This window comes from Drosophila montana, unplaced genomic scaffold (genome assembly GCF_035044405.1).
Source record: "Drosophila montana isolate Dmon_TW-CO22-7 unplaced genomic scaffold, ASM3504440v1 contig_3733_1, whole genome shotgun sequence".
Taxonomy (NCBI): domain Eukaryota; kingdom Metazoa; phylum Arthropoda; class Insecta; order Diptera; family Drosophilidae; genus Drosophila; species Drosophila montana.
Genome location: NW_026998620.1, coordinates 8,384,877 through 8,406,407, shown reverse-complemented (window position 1 = coordinate 8,406,407; position 21,531 = coordinate 8,384,877). Strand labels below are relative to the sequence as shown.

The 21,531-nt window shown below is 44.6% G+C and overlaps 6 protein-coding genes and 1 long non-coding RNA gene across 12 annotated transcripts; 4 read left to right on the top strand and 3 right to left on the bottom strand.

Annotated features, from left to right (window-relative positions):
* Window positions 1-248: 248 nt before the first annotated feature.
* On the bottom strand, window positions 249-3,707 carry Set8 (SET domain containing 8). Its single transcript, XM_064695080.1, has 3 exons — window positions 3,525-3,707; window positions 2,817-3,257; window positions 249-2,746 (listed from the first exon to the last, which is right to left on the bottom strand). The coding sequence occupies exons 2-3, from the start codon at window positions 3,127-3,129 to the stop codon at window positions 978-980; spliced, it is 2,082 nt and encodes a 693-aa protein (XP_064551150.1). The 5' UTR covers window positions 3,130-3,257; window positions 3,525-3,707; the 3' UTR covers window positions 249-977.
* Window positions 3,708-4,035: 328 nt separating this feature from the next.
* On the top strand, window positions 4,036-10,227 carry Acf (ATP-dependent chromatin assembly factor large subunit). Its single transcript, XM_064695069.1, has 5 exons — window positions 4,036-4,501; window positions 5,269-8,934; window positions 8,998-9,176; window positions 9,244-9,685; window positions 9,750-10,227. Exons 1-5 carry the CDS (start codon window positions 4,380-4,382, stop codon window positions 9,841-9,843), a joined length of 4,503 nt encoding a protein of 1,500 aa, XP_064551139.1. The 5' UTR covers window positions 4,036-4,379; the 3' UTR covers window positions 9,844-10,227.
* On the bottom strand, window positions 10,108-16,413 carry LOC135437199 (DDB1- and CUL4-associated factor 5). 5 transcript variants are annotated; one of them, XR_010437648.1, is made up of 9 exons: window positions 16,255-16,413; window positions 15,721-16,196; window positions 15,476-15,662; window positions 15,148-15,414; window positions 14,811-15,085; window positions 14,627-14,757; window positions 13,902-14,565; window positions 10,408-11,640; window positions 10,108-10,350 (listed from the first exon to the last, which is right to left on the bottom strand). XR_010437648.1 is itself a non-coding variant. In XM_064695070.1 (8 exons), exons 2-8 carry the CDS (start codon window positions 15,932-15,934, stop codon window positions 11,243-11,245), a joined length of 2,136 nt encoding a protein of 711 aa, XP_064551140.1. In that variant the 5' UTR covers window positions 15,935-16,196; window positions 16,255-16,413; the 3' UTR covers window positions 10,108-11,242. The 5 variants fall into 5 exon arrangements, 2 of the variants coding, with proteins under 2 accessions (XP_064551140.1, XP_064551141.1); XR_010437650.1 differs by having other exon boundaries at window positions 10,414-11,640; XR_010437651.1 differs by having other exon boundaries at window positions 10,437-11,640.
* Ir100a (Ionotropic receptor 100a) lies at window positions 11,987-13,874 on the top strand. Its single transcript, XM_064694585.1, has 2 exons — window positions 11,987-12,723; window positions 12,785-13,874. Exons 1-2 carry the CDS (start codon window positions 11,987-11,989, stop codon window positions 13,872-13,874), a joined length of 1,827 nt encoding a protein of 608 aa, XP_064550655.1.
* Window positions 16,414-17,039: 626 nt separating the features above from the next.
* Window positions 17,040-18,129, top strand: LOC135435973 (uncharacterized). Of its 2 annotated transcripts, none has more exons than XM_064693292.1 (2): window positions 17,040-17,214; window positions 17,284-18,129. In XM_064693292.1, exons 1-2 carry the CDS (start codon window positions 17,181-17,183, stop codon window positions 17,988-17,990), a joined length of 741 nt encoding a protein of 246 aa, XP_064549362.1. In that variant the 5' UTR covers window positions 17,040-17,180; the 3' UTR covers window positions 17,991-18,129. The 2 variants fall into 2 exon arrangements, with proteins under 2 accessions (XP_064549362.1, XP_064549361.1); XM_064693291.1 differs by having other exon boundaries at window positions 17,048-17,214; window positions 17,272-18,129.
* Window positions 17,987-21,445, bottom strand: Rift (Riboflavin transporter). The gene is made up of 3 exons (XM_064693290.1): window positions 21,092-21,445; window positions 18,431-19,580; window positions 17,987-18,369 (listed from the first exon to the last, which is right to left on the bottom strand). Exons 1-3 carry the CDS (start codon window positions 21,184-21,186, stop codon window positions 18,172-18,174), a joined length of 1,443 nt encoding a protein of 480 aa, XP_064549360.1. The 5' UTR covers window positions 21,187-21,445; the 3' UTR covers window positions 17,987-18,171.
* On the top strand, window positions 19,146-19,912 carry LOC135435974 (uncharacterized). Its single transcript, XR_010437465.1, has 3 exons — window positions 19,146-19,287; window positions 19,355-19,589; window positions 19,648-19,912. It is a non-coding gene; the product is annotated as an uncharacterized LOC135435974 (long non-coding RNA).
* Window positions 21,446-21,531: the final 86 nt, after the last annotated feature.

Sequence of the window (21,531 nt, the reverse complement as noted above, 5' to 3'; positions counted from 1 at the left end):
ATTACAAACTAAATTCCAATCGATGCTTTAGACGTAGACTTAACTGTAAATTACGCAATCGTGTGTGCTTTGTTTTCATTTTGCTAATCAAATTTTAAACAAATATTAATGATATATAAAATGGTTTTGCGCTTTGAATTAAAATCAATGTATTATGTGCTACAAAATTATATTATACAATTAATAGATAATGAACTGTATAAATATATATGCGCAGAGTATAATAATAATAAAAATATATATAGTAATTGAAAAAAACAATTTACGTTTATTTGAACCAAATTTTTGTTGCAATACAATCTTGCGTTACTTATCAAATAAGTTTGTGGGGACGGGGGGCGGCGACGGCATATATAATTAGATTCATGATTCTACTAGGAGACTCGCTGCAAGGCGTGTTGGAGTACTTGAAACCTGCTTATAGGAAGCTCATTGGGTGATGCGCACAGAGAAACACCGGATGATATCTATTTCTCAGGCACTCTCTCAGTAAGTAGGACTCTGCCAGTGAACGCTACAGGAAGCCTCGTTAAACGCGTGTGTTAAGAGATGTTGATGCAATAATTATATATTAATATCTAGTCAGGGGTTTTTTTTTTGGATTGGGATTGGCGAGGTGCACGGGGTGTATATAGATAGCACTATGGCAGTAAATAGTACATAATTATTAGCAATATTACATATATATACCTAGTCCTATATAAATAGTGTGTACGATTTCAATATAAATGTGAATGCAATGTTTATGTCATAATCATCAGCTTCAATCGCTTCAACTTCGTCTAAATGTTCAACAGTTTCATAATCGATGCCTTACAACAAAGGAAAAACGCTAACAGATCCAAAAATATGATGATGATGCTCTCTATCCTTTACGATATTTTGCACTAACAGTTTTTTTCTTTCAATTTTTCATTAAAGAATATCTATGCTACTATTATTTATTTAGGTAATGACAGTTACCATGAGCCAATGGCTCAGAATGCCAGCCACGGATGATGGAGCAGCGACTCCTTGGAACGATCGCCATAGTCATATGTTAACTCCTCGCCGGGCTCAATGTCATCTTTGGCCAGCAGCACCAAATGTGGTCGCTGCTTGATGACAACCACTTTGGTCATCAAATTGCCGTTACGCGAGTGATTGATAAGGCGACCAAACTTGCCGGTGTCAATAGTGGCATCGATGCAGTACTGCTGGTTCTTATGCTTAAAGTAGTACATATAGCAGCCAGCATTCTCGTCCAGCGCGTAACGACGCTCGCGTTCAGTGGCCTCGCTGATCGCAATGAGATCACCCACATATTCGACGACAAACTCGTTACGCTTGAACCGACGTATAGCGACAACGCCCCGCCCCTTGCCCATAAAGTGGCGTACCTGCAGACCCTCGCAGCGCTCCTCGAGCACGGCCTGCTCCAATTTTCGCATCATTTCCTCTTTGACGGCCGTTTTAGTTTTGCGAACACTGCGCCGCACCGGAAAGAACTCGGTCATCTCACGATTGCCATTTGTTGCAGCCAGCGGTTGGGATTTGGCCGCCATGGTCCTGGCCTTGGCCGGTTTGGTAGATGCCTTTGGCTTGACCGTTGCTGCTGCTACTGCAGCCGGTTTGGGCATTGCCTTGGCTTTGTTCATATTTTCACGCTCCTCTGCAGCCTTCAGTAGCGCATGCACATCATCCTCATCGTCTTCACCGTCGTCCACCAAAACGACATCTTCACTTGGCGCTGGGCTGGGCTGCTGGTAAGGCGCTTGTGGCTTTGGCTGATTCAGTCTTCGTCGCGACTTGCACGCGCTGCTTGCGGCCAGCTGCATTTGCAGTTTACGCGGCGACTTGCGAGGCGACAACGCATCGCCCTTCAGCAGCACTGTGTCGCGCGGCATCGTCTTGATAGGCGAGGGGCATAGTATGCGGTGTGGAGTCGCGGGCTTACGTCGTCGGTTGCCCGCCACCGCAGGCGATGTGCCAGCCGTCAAGCAACAGGCGACGCCACTATCGCAGGAACTGCTGTCATTTTGGTCCAACTCAAAACCGCTCAGCGGTTGCTGCAGCTGGTGCTGTTCTTGTTCATGCTCTTGCTCCTCTCCGTGCCCATGGCCATTGAGCGTAACAATCTGATTGAAGCGACCGTTTAGCACGCAAGAACTCAGCACAGAAGGCGGTGATGAGAATACGGCACTTGCCAGCTCGAAGCTTTTGTTAATGCGAATGCTGGAGGCCTTTGTGGGCGTGCGATCGATGTCCAACGTCAGCACTGGCTCCTGCAGAAATATATTATCGGAAGTCGCAGCGCTGCTGCTGCTGCTGCTATGCGACGAGCTGTGACTGTCGCGCAGCGTTGAGCGATGCGTCTGAAAGGCAGCCGTGTTTGTAGATGTGTCTATGTGTGGGTCTGTTTGTGTGTGAGTGTCTACTTGTATGCGTGTGGCTGTGTCTATAGGAGTGTAGTTACTGCCCAGCTCGGAGCTGTTGTCGGTTTCCAGATCATCGTTTGGATAAGATGGAGAGCTGGTACTAGTGGAAGGCGACTCTATGGAGTGTGCGTCATACAGGAGAGATTCCTCTTCCTCCAATTCGTCATCTAAGGCGCCATTTATTGTTATTGTCTTTTGCTCTGCTGTTGTAGTTGTAGCTATTACTGTATCTGATAGAATAGTAGATATTTGTTGGCTTTTTGCAGCCGCATTCGCTTTAAAGAAGTTTTCAATGGTGCGTGTTTGCGAACGCGTTGCCAATTGAACACCTATGCGGGAGGGAGGGCAGGCTGTGAGTGTGCTAAAGTTAACCTCAAATTGCACTCAAAAAAAGCTTACCAATTGTGCGGCCAGTTTCAGACTTGGTTGAGTTGCCATTAGCTTTGTTGTTGTCTTTGCTGTGACATTGTAAATCTTCCGTCGCATTGAGATTTTCATGCGTTTTCATAAGACGGCAGTCTTTTCGCTTGGGGCTGGCAAAGTATTGATCATCCAGCAGATTATTGGTGGCCGCCGCAGCCACGGCGCTGATTGGTTCGCCATTAAACGGCAGGGCCAACGTCGCGTTGCTGTTTGCGTCGACCCCGTTAGAGGTAACCACCATTAGGGCGGGCTCTTTGGCGGGCCGTGCGCGTCTGCGAACCATTATCATTTAAGGTTTAGGTTCACTTTGGGGTGCCACACAAAAATAAGGGGATGGGAATCCGTCGTTTTAATAAATTACACTAAGGCAGCAAGTTTGTAGCACACGCACACCAAGATACAGAAACGGAACACAGACTGCAATTTGCATAAGTAGAAACAAAACGAGGCATTAAACTTTTGTACAATATTTCGGCCCCGCGTTGCGCCCTCCCGCTCCAACACACACACACGCAAACGCAACACAACAGAGCGCGTACAGTTTTTGCCCCTCGACAAAAATATCGTTCTGCTGTGTGTTACTGCTGTTGCTTGTGTCGCACGAAGCAAAGAGGAAGACAACAGCGAAAGAATGATATGAAGCAGCCTGCTCGTTGCGCCAGTGAGGCTGAGCCAGAGGCCTACCTATTTAATTAGTTGAAAACAAATTTTTTGGTCATACGCGGCAGCGCATGTTTTTCGTTTTACACTGTTTTTTGCACATTGCTATTAATTATGCCGCTGCGTTGTATTTTTTTTAAGACATTCATATGCACTTTTCCTTTTCCGCAAACTTTTTTTGTGTGTGGTTCTTTTATTCCGTTTTGCAGTAGAGTTGTTGATGTCTTATCGATACATGTTAAATCGATATCTGTGTAGATCATGCGAGTAGTGTTCATTACAATGGTCATTAGGAAAATTTATATGAATATAAAAAGTTGAAATTAAATAAATTTTTTTTAATTTGTGCTTTTTTTTTACAAAAGTATAATAACATTCAATAAACTTTCAAAATGGAAGAAATTTAATTAAATATTTAGTTAGCGTTTTCCAGCACTAGCCTGATTGGCGCGTAAACTATCGGTAGACTATGTTAGCGACGCTTTAGCTTGTTTACATACTATATATCTATCGATAGTAACAGGCCGATGTACCATTAGCATCTCAAACGCCAAGCGAAATTCGCAAGGCGCGCGTGAAAATTATATTTTTAAGGAAATTAAGTGAAATTTTAGTGTAAAAGGCTAATTAAAGCTAGTGCAAACGTTAATAAAGTTGCCAACTGCATTTTTTTATTGAGGGCATATTATAGTGCGTAGTTTGTCACCGATTACATTTGCCTGCTTGCAAAAAAATTGGGCGCCTTTTATTGGTCACTGTCTGTTACCACTCAGTCCGTTGCGTGCCCTGTGCTGCTCCTTCGCGCGCGCACACACACACAAACACATTTACACACTGTTATAATAATATAAAAACGAGTTCAGGAACAAATAGGCAAAAATGCCGATTTGCAAACGCGACGGTTTTGATCTAAATCAAACAGAGGGCAAAAATGAAACATTCCACGACAACGACTTGGTCTTCTGCTGTTATATTACCAAGCGCATATTCCGCGATTACGAGTAAGTCGAATGCTTTAGCCTTAATTTGGTTTGCCTTTTATCAGATGCTGTTTGCTGCAGCAGTATAGCAATGACAAAGCAAACATTGCGCTAAAGTATACAACAAAGCGAAGATGATGAACGCATGCTTCGACCAAGCGATACATGCAAAAGCAAAAACATTTTGTCAGCTTGGAAGGTGTCGGTAGCGGCGGCAGTGGAAAGCGCGCGAATATAAGTCACAGCTGCTATTAGCAGCGTTGCCACCCTGGGTGCTTTTGATTTTAAACACACAAATATTAGATATGTTTATTCATAAATAATATATATTTGTAATATTGATTCTAACATGTAAACAACATCGGAGTACTCTTTCAATTAGATTTGTTTAAGACATGCGTTGAAATTGTAGTTTTTGTATATAAAACATTGTGTTTTCTTTGTTACTAACTAAAACATATCAACACCAATATCAAATAAAAATAAGGTTTTTTATAAAAAAAACGATTGTGTTGAAGATATGCGGAAACATAAGGAATAAATATCATTAAAATCGGCTTACTGTTCTACTTCATTTCAATTAAAGAATTGTTCCGCTGAAAATGTAGAGAAAACTCCGTTGTGAGATCCAAAAAATAAATATATTGTACATTTGTTATATATGTCCTCGACACACTAAAGATAACTTCATATTTTTAAATTAAACTATAAAATACTATAAAGTAGTTCTAGTTTCTCAATTGAAACAATAATCTTAAAGCTTTAATCCAATTGTTGCACATTTCCAGAAACTATTTTCGACATGTTATGGCCATAAACTCGACGGTGTGGCAATGTGAGGCCACTGGTAAGGATGGCCTCACCTACGAGGAGGCGGTGAAGAGCGAACGCGTTGCACGCAAAAAGATGGAACAGTTTAAACAGAGCTTACGTGCCCCCGTCCTCCTAGTTATTGAACATGCACGCCAGTCGGCTGTCAAGACGCTTAATTTGATTGTGTCCAAGTTTCTGCGTAAACGCTTCTTTCTCAATGAAGAGGTGACCGTTACAAACAAGAAGAACACAGTTTTCAAAGTGGTGGGCATTAAGGCGAGTGGAAACATACCAGAGCCCGGTAACGGCATTTACGAGGACACCGAACAATTGGAATATCGTTTACGTGCGCCCAATGGTAATGAAATTAATGCGCCCTTCGAGCAGTTGCGTCGCCAGCGCGCCGAGTTTAACCAAGAGAATTTGGCCATGTTTATCAAAAATAACGTGATTCGTGTGGATGGAATTTTGCGGCCTAAGCCAGAGATCTATAAACAATATGTGACCGAGCCGAACATCAACTTTTCTAGCATCTTTATTGGCAAAATGCCGCGCTACTCGCCGGCGAAAATAAAGCGACCTGAAGCTAAGGATACCAAAAAGCAATCGACACTAAACAAGTACATTGTTAAGGGAGAAGAATCGACTGTTAAGAGCAAGGCCGATACCGAAGCCAAAGCGAAATTACTGGCCGAAGAAATGGAGCGCATTCGTCTTGAAAAGCTAGCCAAATGTGCGGCGATGGAGCGAGAAAAGGCACAAAAAAAGGCCGAATTAATGTTGCGTGTGGAGCAAGAATGCTACGATCTGACAACCAAAACGGATGATCTAGAGCGCAGCGATCAGTCCGTGTTGCCCACGTATCATCCACTTGTAACATTTCTTCCGGATCAGCTTTTGGGCGATGCCTTCATGCTGCGCGAATTTATGCACACATACCGTGGACTGCTTTCCGGCGTAGAGGTGTTTCGCCAAAATCTAAGTTTCTACGAAATGTCGCGCGCCTTTAGCGCACGCGAGGTGGCCGGTCCACTTTCCGACATACTGCTTGTGCTGTTGGGCACAATTTTTGATCTGCAAAAGGAGGAGGAGGAGGAGTGCCCGGTGGCATACGCGCTTGGGCGCACGCCGGCAACACGGGAGCCCTACATCAGCATGTATAATGCCTCGAATTCCCATCGATATGCCAAGCGGCATTTCTCCTTTAATCTGAACGAACTGCCGCTGGACGCGCTCACCTTGAGCGAGGTTCTACGGCTGCACTTGTTGGCCTCAGGTGCGGCTGTACTAGAAAAGGCAGAAAAGTGGCGCATTATGTACCGTAATGGCTACTCATCGCGTGAGGATCCCGGTCTGCAGTTGCGCCTGCAGCACACTCACATTTTGCGTGCCCTCAAAACCAATTGCATTGCTCAGCTGGAGTTTGAGGACATTATGCGTATTATAAACTGCCTAATGGCGCAGATCTTAACCTACTCCGGCACTATAAACGTCGTTGAGGAACGCATGGAGCGGACGGCCAAGGCGAAAACCGAACTGCGCGCCTTGATCATTGCCGAGAACAGACGCCTGGCTGCAGTCGAGCTGACCAAACGTAAGCTAACCAACGAGCACCATCAGCAGTGCCTGACAGATGAGGTAAAACAGGATGTGGAGAAGAAAAAGGCGCTGGGTGAACAGCTTAATCGCCGCATTGCCGATTTGCTGGCACAGTCGGATCGGGAGCAGCGCAAGCACGAGCAGCAGGTGCTCAAGCTGCACTCGGAGCTGTTTAACTTTTTGGTCTACTTGGGCATGGATCGATGCTATCGCAAGTACTATGTGCTGGAGTCCATGCCGGGCATTTTTATAGAACATTCGCCGGATAGTATGATGGACACGTGCCTAGCCCAACCGCCGGTAAACAAGTCGCCCGCCGAGCTGCGCAAGCAGGCACAGTTGCCAAAGGTGCGCAAGGATTTGCGTATTTATTTGGTAAAGCTATATAGCGAGGAAGATAAAAAGAGGCGCAAAGCAAACAACAAACAATCGCTCGAGAATAAAGAGAACCAAGAGAATCGGCTAAATGGCCACGGACAAGGACAATCGGGGGAGCAGATGGATGTGGCGGCCGGAGACGACGAGGAGCTGTCTCCACCTACACAATTCGAGCTGCTAATGTGCAGTGGCGATAGCGCCAACTGTATTGTCCATGATGAGCACCATCCACAGCGAAAGGTCTGGTCGTATATCTACCAGGCTGAAGAGATTGATGCATTGATAAGATCCCTGAATCCGCTCGGCTGGCGGGAATCAGAACTGCTGGACGAGCTCACTCAGCTGCGCTCTCTAATCGAGCAGCATGTGAAGAGCTGCCCGCAGGAGCTGCTCAGCCTGGACACCGAAAAGAAGCGCAACAAGTTCATCAGCACCATGCACTCGGAGACGCAGCGCAAATATAGTCAGGCTAATTTCGGCCTGCCTGAGGGCACGGAACTTAACGAGGTTTTGCGATTGCATCTCGTGGATTGTATTCTGCAGTTCGAGACAGACATTTACACCGGCGACTTGGGCAGGCTGAAGATCAAGGACATGGAAAAGTGGCGTCAGCAGCTGCTGCAGGATGACTTTGATGCTCAGTGCAAGTTGCAGTGGGGACCTCCTGGTCTGATGTACAGCGATGAGGTAGCCGCCGATTCGGACAATGAGTCGCACGAGGACTACGACGACCAAGATGACGATAAAGATGAGGATGCTATATTTTTGAACCAATATGCGCGAAAGAAGTATGGCAAGTATCGGGATCCAGGTCAATACATTAGCCAAAGCCAAGACGCGTCATCAACCGAGTCCCAGACACATCGGACTCAAGTTCGCAACCTGGCCAGTGCGCTGCTGCAGGTAGAGCAAGCGATTGGACGTCGTTTTCTAAAGGAGCCATTCGGCTTCAACAAGAAACGCCAAGACACCAAGCACGATCAGCAGAAGCTCATCTGCGAGTCCAGGCTGCAGCAGTGGGAGGTATCGCTCATGGAGAGCACTAACTATGCCCAGATCTTTCTTCATCTTAACATTCTGCACGACTCCATACTGTGGAAGCATTCCACAAACAAGTCACTGTGCAAGGTGTGCCGACGCGGCACCGATCCAGAGAAAATGCTGCTCTGCGACCAATGCAACGGCGGCACTCACATGTTCTGCATGAAGCCAAAGATGCGCACAGTTCCGGAGGGCAACTGGTACTGCCACACCTGTGTAAAGAATCTCGGCCTGATTAATGCCAGCGACGACAAGCAGCAGGAGCAAAAGAAACGCGCTGCCCAGAAGAAACGCAAGTTCATTGTGGACGAGGTTGATGAGGATGTCGATGAGGGTGTTGCAGATAGTGACGGAAACGATGAAGACGACGATGACGAGGGCAGTGATAATGAGGAAACTGAGCTCAGTGATGCACAAGATGATAAAAGCGAAGCCTCTTCTATATCCGTAAAGGCCAATGGTAAGGCAGCAGCGAAAGGCTCAAGTGGACGCCGCAGTAGCAGGCGATTGAAATCCAAAGAAATTGAAGATGCAATGCAGGAAGATGATGGTGAAGCCGCTGATGATGAATCAGTGGAAGCAGATGAAGCTGAAGCAGACGAGGACAACGAAGAGGAAGGAACGTAAGTTCTGAATTACTTAAACTATTGGGAACAAAATTTAATATTCAAGTTATTTATGCTTAGCGAGGATGAAAAGGTATGCCAGACATGTTTCTATGACGGCTGCGAAATTTGCTGTTCCCGCTGCTCCGAGTGGTATCATCTGGAGTGCGTCAAATTAAAGCGACAGCCTCGCACGGATTTTGTATGCAAAAAGTGCAAAACAAATGAAACACAACGCACCCGACGTCGCCCCAGTCATGGTAATGCTATATTTTGTTTTGTAAATGCCAGCTCGATCCAAATTATATATACATTTTATGTTAACAGTCGATGGCGATGCCGACGATGATGAGGATCACGAGGAGCCGCAGGCCAAGCGTGTGCGTTCCTCACGCAACTCGTTGCGCATTTCCCTGGACAAGTCTGCTGCCAACAATAATAATAATAATAATAACAATACCAGTAATAACAATAATAATCGTCGTTCAGGCCGCCGCACCAATGACAATCTGCCATTAAATAGCGCCGCCCTATACGATCTGCTAGAGCAGACGATGAAGCATCAGGCTGCGTGGCCTTTCCTGCGACCAGTTTTGACCTCCGAGGTTCCGGATTATCATAAGATAATTAAGACACCCATGGATCTGGCCAAAATCAAGTCCAAGCTAAACATGGGCGAATATCATTTAAACGAGGAGCTGCTTAACGATATCCAGTTAGTGTTCAAAAACTGCGATCTGTATAATATCGAGGGCAATGAGATTTACGAGTGAGTAGCTGCACGTCCTAATCCATAAGCAATTTATAATAATGCTGTTTCCTCTGATCTTTAGTGCTGGCTGCGAATTGGAGCGATTCGTTATGTCGCGCTGCAAGGAATTAATGCTACCGTTTAGGCCCAGTGACATGAACGCCGACTTAATTTAATAAGCCGTGTATGGGGTCTTTTTACGTCTCTCATGTAAATTAATTAATAAGCTTTAGGCCATAGACAAAGAACAAGCCAGCGTACATAATTAGACAGTATTGTTTAGCTACCAGTAATCAGATTAATTAAGAGTTAAAGGATTATCAGCCGCATTCTAAAGAACGCACTCTTTTTTACAGTCTGTAAGTATAATTAATGTTTCTACTTACGTTTCTCGCTTTTGTTTGCATTTAGCATAATCGTTCGAACTGCGAACTAAATAGTTATTAGTTACATTTTAGAATTTATTATTAATTGTACGCATAAATTATTGTAGACATACACACAGTTCACAGAATTTAGCATTCAATAAAATGAAAACCGAATACTTGCAACTTATCAAAGCTGTTTTCATTCGCAGTTGGCTAATAATTGTATATGTATATGATGTCTTGAATGAATCGGATCCTCTAATATACATCCATATATATATATATATATAAGTACGTTTAATGCGTGTCTTATATCTGAAAGTACGTTTGAATTACAATTACTATATATTATATATGATGAAGCATTTATACATTTACAAATTGCATGTCAGCTTCATTACTTTTTAGATCGATTGGCGGCAATCAACAAATTTCCGTTGTATTTTCGCTTTCTGTACTCGGTTTTTCTTTTAACGACATTCATAATATATTTTTAATCACATTTAACATTCAAATTTCATTTGCAATTTGTGAAAAAAAAAATTTACTATTTTATATGCTGTTTGCTCTTACTTCTAATGAATACATGAAAGATTATACTTAGAATGTCATGTTTTTTTTTGTATGGTTTTTGTTACTGCATTTTTTCAGAGATCAAAAAAGTAAAATAATATATATGTTTCCCAATGTTAAGGTTTGTATAAACTGCTTAAAGGAATTGCAAGCTAAGTTTCCTTCAATTCAGCTACTACATTTGGATTGTGGCTAAGCGATTCTTAAGTATTAAATCAAAGCTATTTCGAAATACCGGATATTTGATGCCATTGAAAGAACAATAAAACAATTTTCAGAATGGGTACATTAATTCGATCCAGTCATAGCTGTAGCTAAGTAAAAAAGTGTAGGTCTATGTTTTTCTTTTCAATCAGAAGTTTTCGGTGCATAAGGATACTGTGTTATATCCTTAAATATTCAATAAGCCAATTGTAGTAAGATTCAGAGAAACTGACAATAATGTAGTTAGGGAAAATCTAGATATAGGTATACTATCCTATTTGTAGAACTTAGGATCTTTTCGATTGAAATTGAAAAGTTTCTTGCTTTCTGCTAATTTTTTTTTTTTTAACATACATACACTTAAAGGAATAACACTCATTCCTGGCTTGCCAGTATACAATAGTGGATAGAAACCTCTTCTTGAATGTGTTTAAAAATTTGTTTGGGTTGCGACCGTCGATGTGGTTGGCTCCGAGTGGATACCATTGCGCCTTTTGTTGTTGTTCTCCGAGTTTGAGGTGCTCGGCGCCTGCGACAGTTGTGCCTCCATTGATGTGTTGGATGTATCATCATCGGGAGTGCTGTTGCTATTGCTGTTGCTGTTGTTCTCCTCGACAGTGTTCTCTTGGTTAACTTCCGGCTCATTGTCGTCATCATCATCCAGCCATTCGGTATCATAGGACATGGCGCTGTCAGTCTCCTGTCGACCTCGGCGTGGACGTCTTACATTGCGTCTTCGCTTGATGGCTGCGAAACGCAGCCGCATTAGCTTACGCTTGCGCTCCAGCTGCTCGAAACTGGCCTGCAGGGAGCCAACTACGGAGAAATCTTTTATATTGGTTATTATTGCAGCAAAGCTAAGTTGGGTACAACTATTTGGTCAAGTCATGCATAGGGAATGTACACAAATCGGAAGCTTGACTCTGCTTGGGCAAACAAAGCCCTGACACTTGCCAATAATTGGGGGTTTCGCCGTGTGGGCGTGGCTACTGACTGGGAGGTAAGCGGTCTATTGTTAGCCAACGAGCATAGTCAGCTGTCAAGAGTCACTGACAGTAGGCAAACAACGGCACCAGCCCAGGTGTCAACGCGCCATTGTTTGTCCACAAAGATACGGTCAGGAGGACAGGTCAATCGCTGGCGCGGGTCAAAAAGTTATTCAGTTTCGCTCACAATGTCGTTGAACGCACAGCTAATTATGTTAATCCTGGTGACAATAGCGAAACTAACGATTGGGCAGGACGAGGGTCGCGTGGATAGTTATGCAAAAATGTTCGAACCTATGCTGAGTCAGCAGGAGAGCACCCTGGAACTGCACTTGCGTAGCATGCGGGATGCGGATAATAGCTTTGTCCAGTTTCTACTGAGACAGCAGAGTAATGCAGTGAGAGTGCATGTTGCACAGGAAACGCCAGTTGCAGAACCGAGCGCAGCTCTAGTTTACGACGCCGTGATACACCATTTCTATATCTATGAGCAAGTGCACCAAATGCAGCAGCACCTAAAGCAGTTCACCAGCCAGGTCGGCTTTTATCTACTAGCACTGGAGCGATTGGCAGCGGATGAGCAACAGCTTTTGCAGCAGTTTATGGAGACAATCTGGCGGGTACTTGGTCACAATCGCATCTACTATGTGCAGATGGCAGCCGAGCGAGTGCTGCTCTACAATCCCTTTCTGCAGTGCGTGGTTCTTGCAGAGGATGAGCACAGCTATGAGCGCATTTACTCCAATCTTCATGGCTATCCACTGCGCGCATACATCTTTGACTCAGTGTACTCCGCACTTTACGAAGATGGCTCCACCGAACGGCTTCTACGTGCCACAGGGCCGGATGCCAATGTGGCAGAAACAGTTGCCAAACACCTTAACTTTACGCTGAACTACGTGTGGCCAGATGACGAGTTCTTTGGGTGAGTAGCTTTGTTGCATGTTAATCTGAAAGATTCATTTAAGTCACATGCTTATACCCAGTGGCCGTCAGCCCAATGGCTCTTATACTGGAGGCGTGGGTCGTGCACATCGTCACGAGCTGGACGTCATCTTTGCCGGCTTTTTTATTAAGGATTATCTAACGTCGCGCATCCAATTCAGCGCCGCTGTCTACATGGATGATCTGTGCCTCATTGTGCAGAAGGCTCAGCGTATTCCACAGTCAATTGTGCCCCTCTTTGCCGTTCGCGTGGATGTCTGGCTTTGTTTTCTACTCGTGGGCTTTGCATGCGCTTTCGTCTGGCTCTGCCTGCGCGGCTTGAACCTGGGCCTGCGCATCGAGTGCCTGACCGATCAAAATCGCAAGATTGATGATGGTCGTTTCTTGTTTATTGCCTGGCGCATCTTCATCGACACCTGGGTCGTGTGGGTGCGGGTAAATGTGAGACAATTTCCACCCTACAATTCAGAGCGTATTTTCTTGGCCTCGTTGTGTTTGGTTAGCGTCATTTTTGGAGCACTATTGGAGTCCAGCTTAGCCACGGCATATATACGACCACTGTACTATCGTGATCCCAAGACTTTGGCCGAACTAGACGACTCCCAGATGCCCATTTACATAAAGCATCCGGCATTCAAGGATGATCTATTTTATGGCCACGATTCGGTGGTTTATCGACGCCTAAACGCCAAGATGGTCCTGGTGGGAGAGGGTGAGGATCGTTTAATCAGCATGGTCGCCAAAAATGGCAGATTTGCCGGTGTCACGCGCTCCGCCAGCCTTGAGCTCAGCGACAGACGCTACATTATGACCCACAAGGTGCACAAGATACCCGAGTGCCCCAAAACCTATCACATTGGCTATGTACTGCCCAGGCCATCGCCCTATATAGATGCCATCAATACTGTGCTGCTGCACATTTTGGCAGGCGGACTTTTAGACCATTGGATAACCGAGATGAAGGAGCGCGCCAAGTGGAATATACACCATTATCCCGATTATTTGGCAGTTCTGGGCGTTGGACAGTGGAAAGTCTTGACGCTAACAGACATACAACTGGCTTTTTACGCATTGGCAATTGGATGCGTGCTGGCTGCACTAGTTTGTCTACTAGAGTTCCTGATTAAATAAAGATTTACGTATTATTGATTTACTTACTCATGCGTAGCTCGGGCGGCTTGCGAGGACTGCGGCTGACTGGCTGGGAAATTATGTCCCGTCGACTGCGTTCCCGAGCAGCCGCCTCTGCCGATGTGGTGGGTAGCTCGTCATCACCGAACAGCCGGTGCGTTTCCTCCAGCCATTCGCTGATACGCGCTTGCGTGGCTGCCTGCCGTTGCTCGCCCAGCAGCCGAGCCAGCAGCTGCTCCACATTGCGGTGCTGGCCTCCAGTGCCCTTGACCGCCAGCTGCAACAGTGCTCGCCGCTTTTTTGCTACCAAATAGAAGATGCGATTTGGATGCGTCTGCCAGCTGAGCTCGCTGACATTGGGTGTGTCAACTTCGCTCTGTTCCTCCGACTGAGTGCTGCTCTCGCTGCGTTCCGTGGACGTGCCCGAGCTGCTGTCGCTGCCGCTGGTGGTCTCTTGATCATTGTCGTTGCCGTTGCCACTGCTGCTGTTGCTGTTCCAGTTCTCCAGTTCACGTTGCACCAGCGTATCAAAAAAGGCCAGCATCACCTGGTCCTCGTCCATATTGCGCGAGCTAAAGTCTTGCGATACTTGATCGGTGGCGTTGCGATGAAGCATCCGTGTGCAATAGGGCGTATCGGATGGTTCAATCAGTGCACCCTCCCAGCCTTGCTGCGCAAATGGGCTCCAGAACTGTATAAAGCGACGCTTATATTTACCCAAGTTCAATAGTTGGACAGAGTCTTTATCTTACCTTGATAATCTTTTCCACACCCGACGAAGCCAGCAGGCAACGCTGGCGATTGTAGCGCACCTGGTTAACAATAGATCGATGACCAGTCAGGATAACAGGTGTCGTATCAATCCATTGATTCTTTTCCTCCACTAGAGCGTGATTGGTTAAGTTATCTGATAAATGACATTTTTCAGAGACTTACGGTCGATTCCGTCCAGCCGCCAGATGAACATATTAAAGTTATCCGAGCCGGAAACCACCAACTCGTCCTGCGGGCCAGCAAAGGTGCAGCTCTTCATGGTGCACGAATTGAAGTATTCATCGTGGTAAAACGAGCACAACGGGTCGGAAGAGCTCGGATTGTACAGAATGGGCGGCAAGCGGCGGTGTAGGGTGAGCAAGAGGCTACCATTGCAGTTAAAGCGCACACTCATGCAGCTGGGGGATTCAGTTATGTAGTTATACTGGCAAAGTGCCCTAAGAGAGTAAAATAAGGGTATTACAATGAATTTCAGGCAGGGCATAACAGATGAACCCACTGTGTATGGTGCCGCAGATCCCACATCTGTGCACCACGTTTGGCATTGGCTGTGGCCAAAAAGTTGCCGTTTAGTGGATGAAACTCGACTGCATTAAATGGCGTGCGAAACTTGGCTATGGCCAGTGGTTCATTCTTGCCCACGCGCAAATCATAGACAAGGACTTCGCCATGCTCCGTGGCCACACTAAACATATTGGTGCTGGTGCGGTCCACACTTAGGCCATAGACGGGTCCGTCATGAGAAAAGTAATTAAGATTCTTGCCGCTGGGTAGACAGGGAGCAGATAGGTTAGATGTGAGATAAGAAAGCCTTTGGTGACACTTACGTGCCCAGGTCGTGCTGTATGACCAGGTCATCATTGCCGCCGGAGAACAAATACTTGTTCTCTGTGTCAAAACCTAGGCAAAAAATGTTGCTCGCATGCTCCCCATACATAACGCTTGGATTGTCCTGGCCTACGTTTGCCAGCGTCTGATCTACATGCCAGAGCAGAACGCGCTTATCGTCTCCACCTGGAAGCCGGCAGACGAAATTAGCAGCCCGTAAGAGGAGCAACAGGTAGCGACTCACCCGATGCCAGGTACTCTCCACCATGGTTAAATTCCAGGGCATTAACACAACCATAGTGACCCGCGAGATTGCGCTGGTATAGATTCTCTGCGGCATGCAGGCGCTGCCTGAAGATGCCAGCCTCTAGGTTGCCTCGAAAATGCTCAAACTCCCGACAGCTAAGCGCATGATCCAAATTCAGGCTAGCAGCCGGGCCTCCTCTCACATAGCTCATACTGGAACTTTTTGTTCAATTTTCGACTGGACCTCGTTTAGCTACTGCCCCTCTACCCACTTGTTCGTCTTATGCATTTACAGCCTGTCGCTGTGGTAACAATTGTTCGGGTTCACAGGCGCTGCCGTTGCAACACAGTTGTATACATTTTGTCGACGCTGACGTCGCTGCTGACGTCGTCGTCGCAGTTGCACTTTTTTGCGTTGGCGTTGGAAGTTTTCAGCTTGTGTGTTCGCTCTATTGGAAATTTGAGGCACGACGACTGCAAATGTAATTTAATTTTTTATTTGTTTATTTGCCTTCTATCTTCCAGGAGCTACCTTTTCTTTTCTTTTTCAAATGGCGATTCAATTGACTTTTTCAACGCACAACTCCCGCAGCGATTTTCTCACGACGACTGCGACTGCGACTGCGACTCTCGACTGGTTTAATCATCGGAATATGCTTTAATCAAAATGAAAACAGAAAGTAGACGAGGAGCGTAGAAACAGCTGTTCCTCGAGCTGAATAGACATTAGAGATGGGCGCGTGCTGAGTCGACGCACGCAACGCAACTGTTTCAAATTGTTTCAAATCAAGAGAATTTCTCTAATTGGAGCCCAGGAACTGTTGCATCAATATGTGTATGGTATGCATACATACATAAGTATATAATTTCATTTAAAGTAGTTTATATGTAAAACTATCATTTAACTGATTTAATTTTAAACGAAACTTAAAATATATTCTCCCAACAAATTAAAAGCTTACAAAAAAGCTTATGTTAATACAGAAATTGTTGGTCTTATTAATGTAATAGAAAATGGATAGCCCAGATTTGTTATTAACCCTATCACATTACTATTATTAACATAAATATTATGTGAGGATTGTCAGCCGAGCTGCTTAACCAATACCTGAGATTTAAAACTTGCCCTCTTTGTATTGGAACAGTATAGGAATAAGTTATAAGATATCAACTGAACTTTCAAACAGAACGGTTTACAGTGGACTTTGGCTAATATATCGTTATATTCAGGCAGGAGCCTTAGAAACCTGATTCTAATGGCTGAGCCACTTATAGGAGTCATCTATATTTTGATATTTTTATGTTTAATTTTTTAATCTTGGTTGCAATGATTTTTAAACATATCACAGATCATACACACAGAACGTAGAAAATAAATTTTAGGTAATTTAAAATCATTTCGTGTTAGTTGGTTAGTTTGATTGAAATTCTTCGTATTGAAAATTAAGAACCCGCTAAATGGAAAACGCCGAAAACAATAAGGAGCTGAATGGTTTGTTGATAAAGATTCAATATGTCTATTATGCTCAATTACTCGCCGTTTAAACAGCTTTACCTAAAGATATTGATATTGAGAATACCCAACACATATGCCTTTACCTGCGGAATCTACGGAATCGGCTCAAGCAAACTATCCAGCAGCACACTGACTTGATTCAGACTTCAGTAAACATAATCAGGGAGATGGCTGACGTGTCCACAATGCTAGCAATGTCGCACTGCGGTACAGAGCAGCAGCCTACTAAAATCAAGCGTCTGATTATGGAGTTTGAAAACATGCATACAGGAGACAATGGCTTAAGCTCAATCGAGGCAACGGAACTACGTGAACTGCTCGCTGATTTTCGACGACTTCACGAGAGTCAACTGCTGCGCGATAGTCTAATGTGTTTCAAGCGCGCCAAGGAGTCATTCGAAAAGGTCGACACCTTGCTGGGCCAGTCTGTCCAAACTGGTGTCGGCGGATCGGGCCACCCATCGCCTCAGAGCAGTCAAGCAGTGGTTGGCAGCAATAGTGCTAGTCGCAGTCTTCGGGAGAAGATTCTGGCCTTCAACAAGGCCTCGGAAAAAGGCCAGAATATGCTGCAAAATTTTACGCATTGCTTTAGCAAAACGAGTAGTACGAATATTGTTCCTGCTGGTGAAACGCAGGCAAATCCGAATGCATCGCGTTCCCGCACAAATTCCGGGTACGAGGGTGACGTGGACAGTGAAGTCGATCAATCTGATGTCAAAAGTAAGGAACAAGTACTAAAACATAATGATTGATCCATATTTATGGTTTAAGTATATTATACACGTATATCATACCCAATAATGAGCTATGCCTAACATGGTATGTGTTTTAAATATTCTATTGTTATGACAAGGCGCAAGTAAAAAATAAAATATCTATATATTCACTAAACTATGTTAAAATCATCTAGTTGAGGATATTAAATCGGGCTGCTCAGCATTCCGACTCTGCGGACTGAAAGAAACGCGTATAGTTAATGGCAAAGAATATGGAGATAGCACCAATTGCCGAGCCCAGTTGGGTAATAGCGCCCACCCAGACCAACGACTGGCCGCCCTGGGCACGCATTACAGTCGTAATACCCAGCTTGGTGTAGCTGACGATTCCGACAAGCAAAGTCCACGCAGCTACCTGCAAAAGTGAGATACAAAAGATATCAATATGGACAATAGGTTCAACTCGATTCACTTACCACTAGCACGGCGCCAGCTGTTTGATCGTAGAGCGGTGGATATGGACTTAGTATAGCGGTGATAAATACATAGCTGGTGAGAAGCGCTGCCAGAGTCGAGAGTACATATATGATGCGCAGCGATGTAAAATATAGGAACATAGCCATAAAACAGGCCACTGGATTTGCAATAACACTCAGCGTTGCCGACAGGTGATAAGCGCGCGTTCCATACGGCGCACTCGAATATGATTGTATGCTGGGGAACATGCCGTTGCTGAAGAGAGAGATGGTACCTATAAGCAGCAGCAAGCCATTATACTGTCCACGGGTGAGCTGTTGCAGCTGCGGTTGATTATCATCCTGGCCATACTCATACTTGTTGCCCTTGCTGACAGTAACCTGGGCATATTCGCTCTTCGCCAGTGACAGATGATTGAGCAGCGTGTAGCCAATGTAGCTGAGTACCATCAGGCCAAATAATATTAAAAAGAATACCCTTGTGTCAAACAAAGGCGGTTCTGTTTGTTTCTCGTATATCGCCTCGCCCGACTCAGTCTCATTCACAAGCACACAGCGACCGGTGTCACCAATGCCCTGCACCAAAGCCGTGACGCTAGGTAGCAGGCCGCTGAGACCCTCGCCGATGAAATAGGTGACTATGTATTGTTCCTTGAAGCGTCCCATGTAGGGCATAAAGAGCACTGAGCTTGTGCAAGCATTGAGCGCGGTAAAGATGGTGAGTATGAAAAGCGCTACGCTGTGCTCACTGCCCGCCAGCGACGCCGTCCGGTTGTAGAAAAACGCGGTTAACAGACAGGACATTGTGCCGATTGCCAGGACTGCATGTATGGTGAAGCCATCGTTGAGCTTCCAGGGTGAGTACTTTTGATAGACAGTGTAGAGCAGTGGTCCCAAATTTCCTATTTGCACCATCACGCTCAGATAGGATGGCAGACTCCAGCCCTCGGGCGCCTCATTAACCAGCAGGGGCAGCTGTATAAAGGTGCCATTCACGCCCAGCCACGTGCCTATACCAAAGCATATGGCCAGCAGATCGACGATCAGATTGCGATTCTTGAAGACGCCGCCGGTTTTATGCTCCATCTTCTTGTTAATGGATCGCCAGTTGAAGAATGCACTTAGCTCGCTTGGCTCGTCTGTGGCGCATCTGAGAATAGTGGGTAAATCATTAAGATAAGATCCGTATACAACATTGTGTGTGCTCCATATTTCAGATGTACTTAGTTCCACTAAATGTCTTTTAACACGGTAAATGAGGCCGGCAGGTCGCTCATGAATTTGTACTTGTCGGGTTACACAATGCATTGGATGGAAAGTGTATAAACGGATCAGTCAAATATGTCAGGATCGATATACAAGTATTAAGCATGTATGTTTAAATCTTAATTGTAAATTTTGAAAAGTTCTCTAAAAGTTTTAAAGGCTATTTGAATGTTGCCCAATTTGTGTGACTAACTTTAATATACTAAGCTTAAAATACGTCTCCTAATACACACGTTACAATTTTTGTAAATGAAAAAGAAATGAAGTATTAGTGTATTTAAGCTTCGTTGTGAGTTATAATAATAATCTCACACTTATTCGTTAAGTTTAGAGATAGTGAACACAATATGTCTTTGTGGTAGGGTAATAGGAATGTAAATATGTATGTACGCAGAGAATACATTTGAGTGCACACACTCTTATTTAATTAGCCTGACAGGGCATATTTTGATGTATTGTGTTCGCATATGTGAGCAGGTTCAGTTTGAAAACTTAAACTGATAGCTGACCCGCTCTGAAATATGGTCAGCTAACTGCTCATTTTCAGGTATTCAGTAGTGTGTTGATGTGGTGACTAACTGACCGATTTGATACCAACGCACAGCTCACCCGTTAGACCTAGGAATCCGAAATTTTGATTGAAGTTACCTCATGGAATCTAAGGAAATATCGCGAAAACCTGTTGCAAAAAAACCTTTTCAAATTCATCCTTATGCAAATTCATTTAAAAGGTATTTTTAAATTTTCGGCAAATCCACACAGCCTTGGTTTCGGGTTCAATCTCATTTTCGAGGACCTTTTTAAACATTTATTTAACACGTGTTTCACACTTTGGGCAACATACACTCCAGTAGGATAAAAAATGCTCAAAGGGTCAAAGTTTATTTTTTGGCTTCGAGATATTCACCATGAGACTAAAATATGCAGATAACGTTAATTCACACTTCAAACTAATTTTCAAATATTTATGTAAAGTATAGCTGAAGACGTGGAGTTCAAGATAGTACAAGTACGTTTCAGACAGCTAGAGATAATTGTTGTGTGTTTGACTTGAAATACTTCCAACTGAAACGTTGAGATCTAATCAATGCAATTAAACAGGAACGTGCACGTCTGCAGCGCTCAAACTGAAGTGGGCAATTGTCATTTGGCTTTCCTCACGTAATTCAAATATTCAGATAACAACTGATTTGCTTTATGAGCACAACGTCACGCTGGCTATAAACAAAACTTTGATGCTGCCATGTACTATGACAAATCTGAGGTAAAAAAAAATGTGTCTGTGTGTGTATATGTTGTACTTGTGCTTTATATGAAAACGGAGGTCAGTAAACGTACATATATTAAAACAGGTTTTCATAACAATACACACACAAACGAATTCGCAGCCCTTACCTGTCGAAATCGTGGCGTTCCGCTCCGGCGTGGTTTGGCGTTGAGAGCACAGCGTATACTGCACCGGATTGGCTAACATTGTTAGCTCCAGACATAACGGTGTGTAAAAATACTCAAGAGTTATAGCTGGATTTACCAATTAATTTACGATCAATATGCCGATGTCGAGATTAGATTGCGCCGAAAATGTTTCATCAGATGGAGCTAGCACAGCTATAACAATGATTTTGATTCCTCGTCAGGTCAAAGTTGCAAGGCTTTAATTGCCAGTCAATTTCGAGCGCGGCTTAATTGGCGCGCACTCAAATAAAACTGATTGAAAGCTGAGCGCGTTCTCTTCTCGCATCCAATTTCAAGACAATTCCAGAGATTTTTGCTGATTCTTGTGATATGCTGTGATTAATGTTGGCATTTGGAGTCACAGCTACGTTAATGATGCA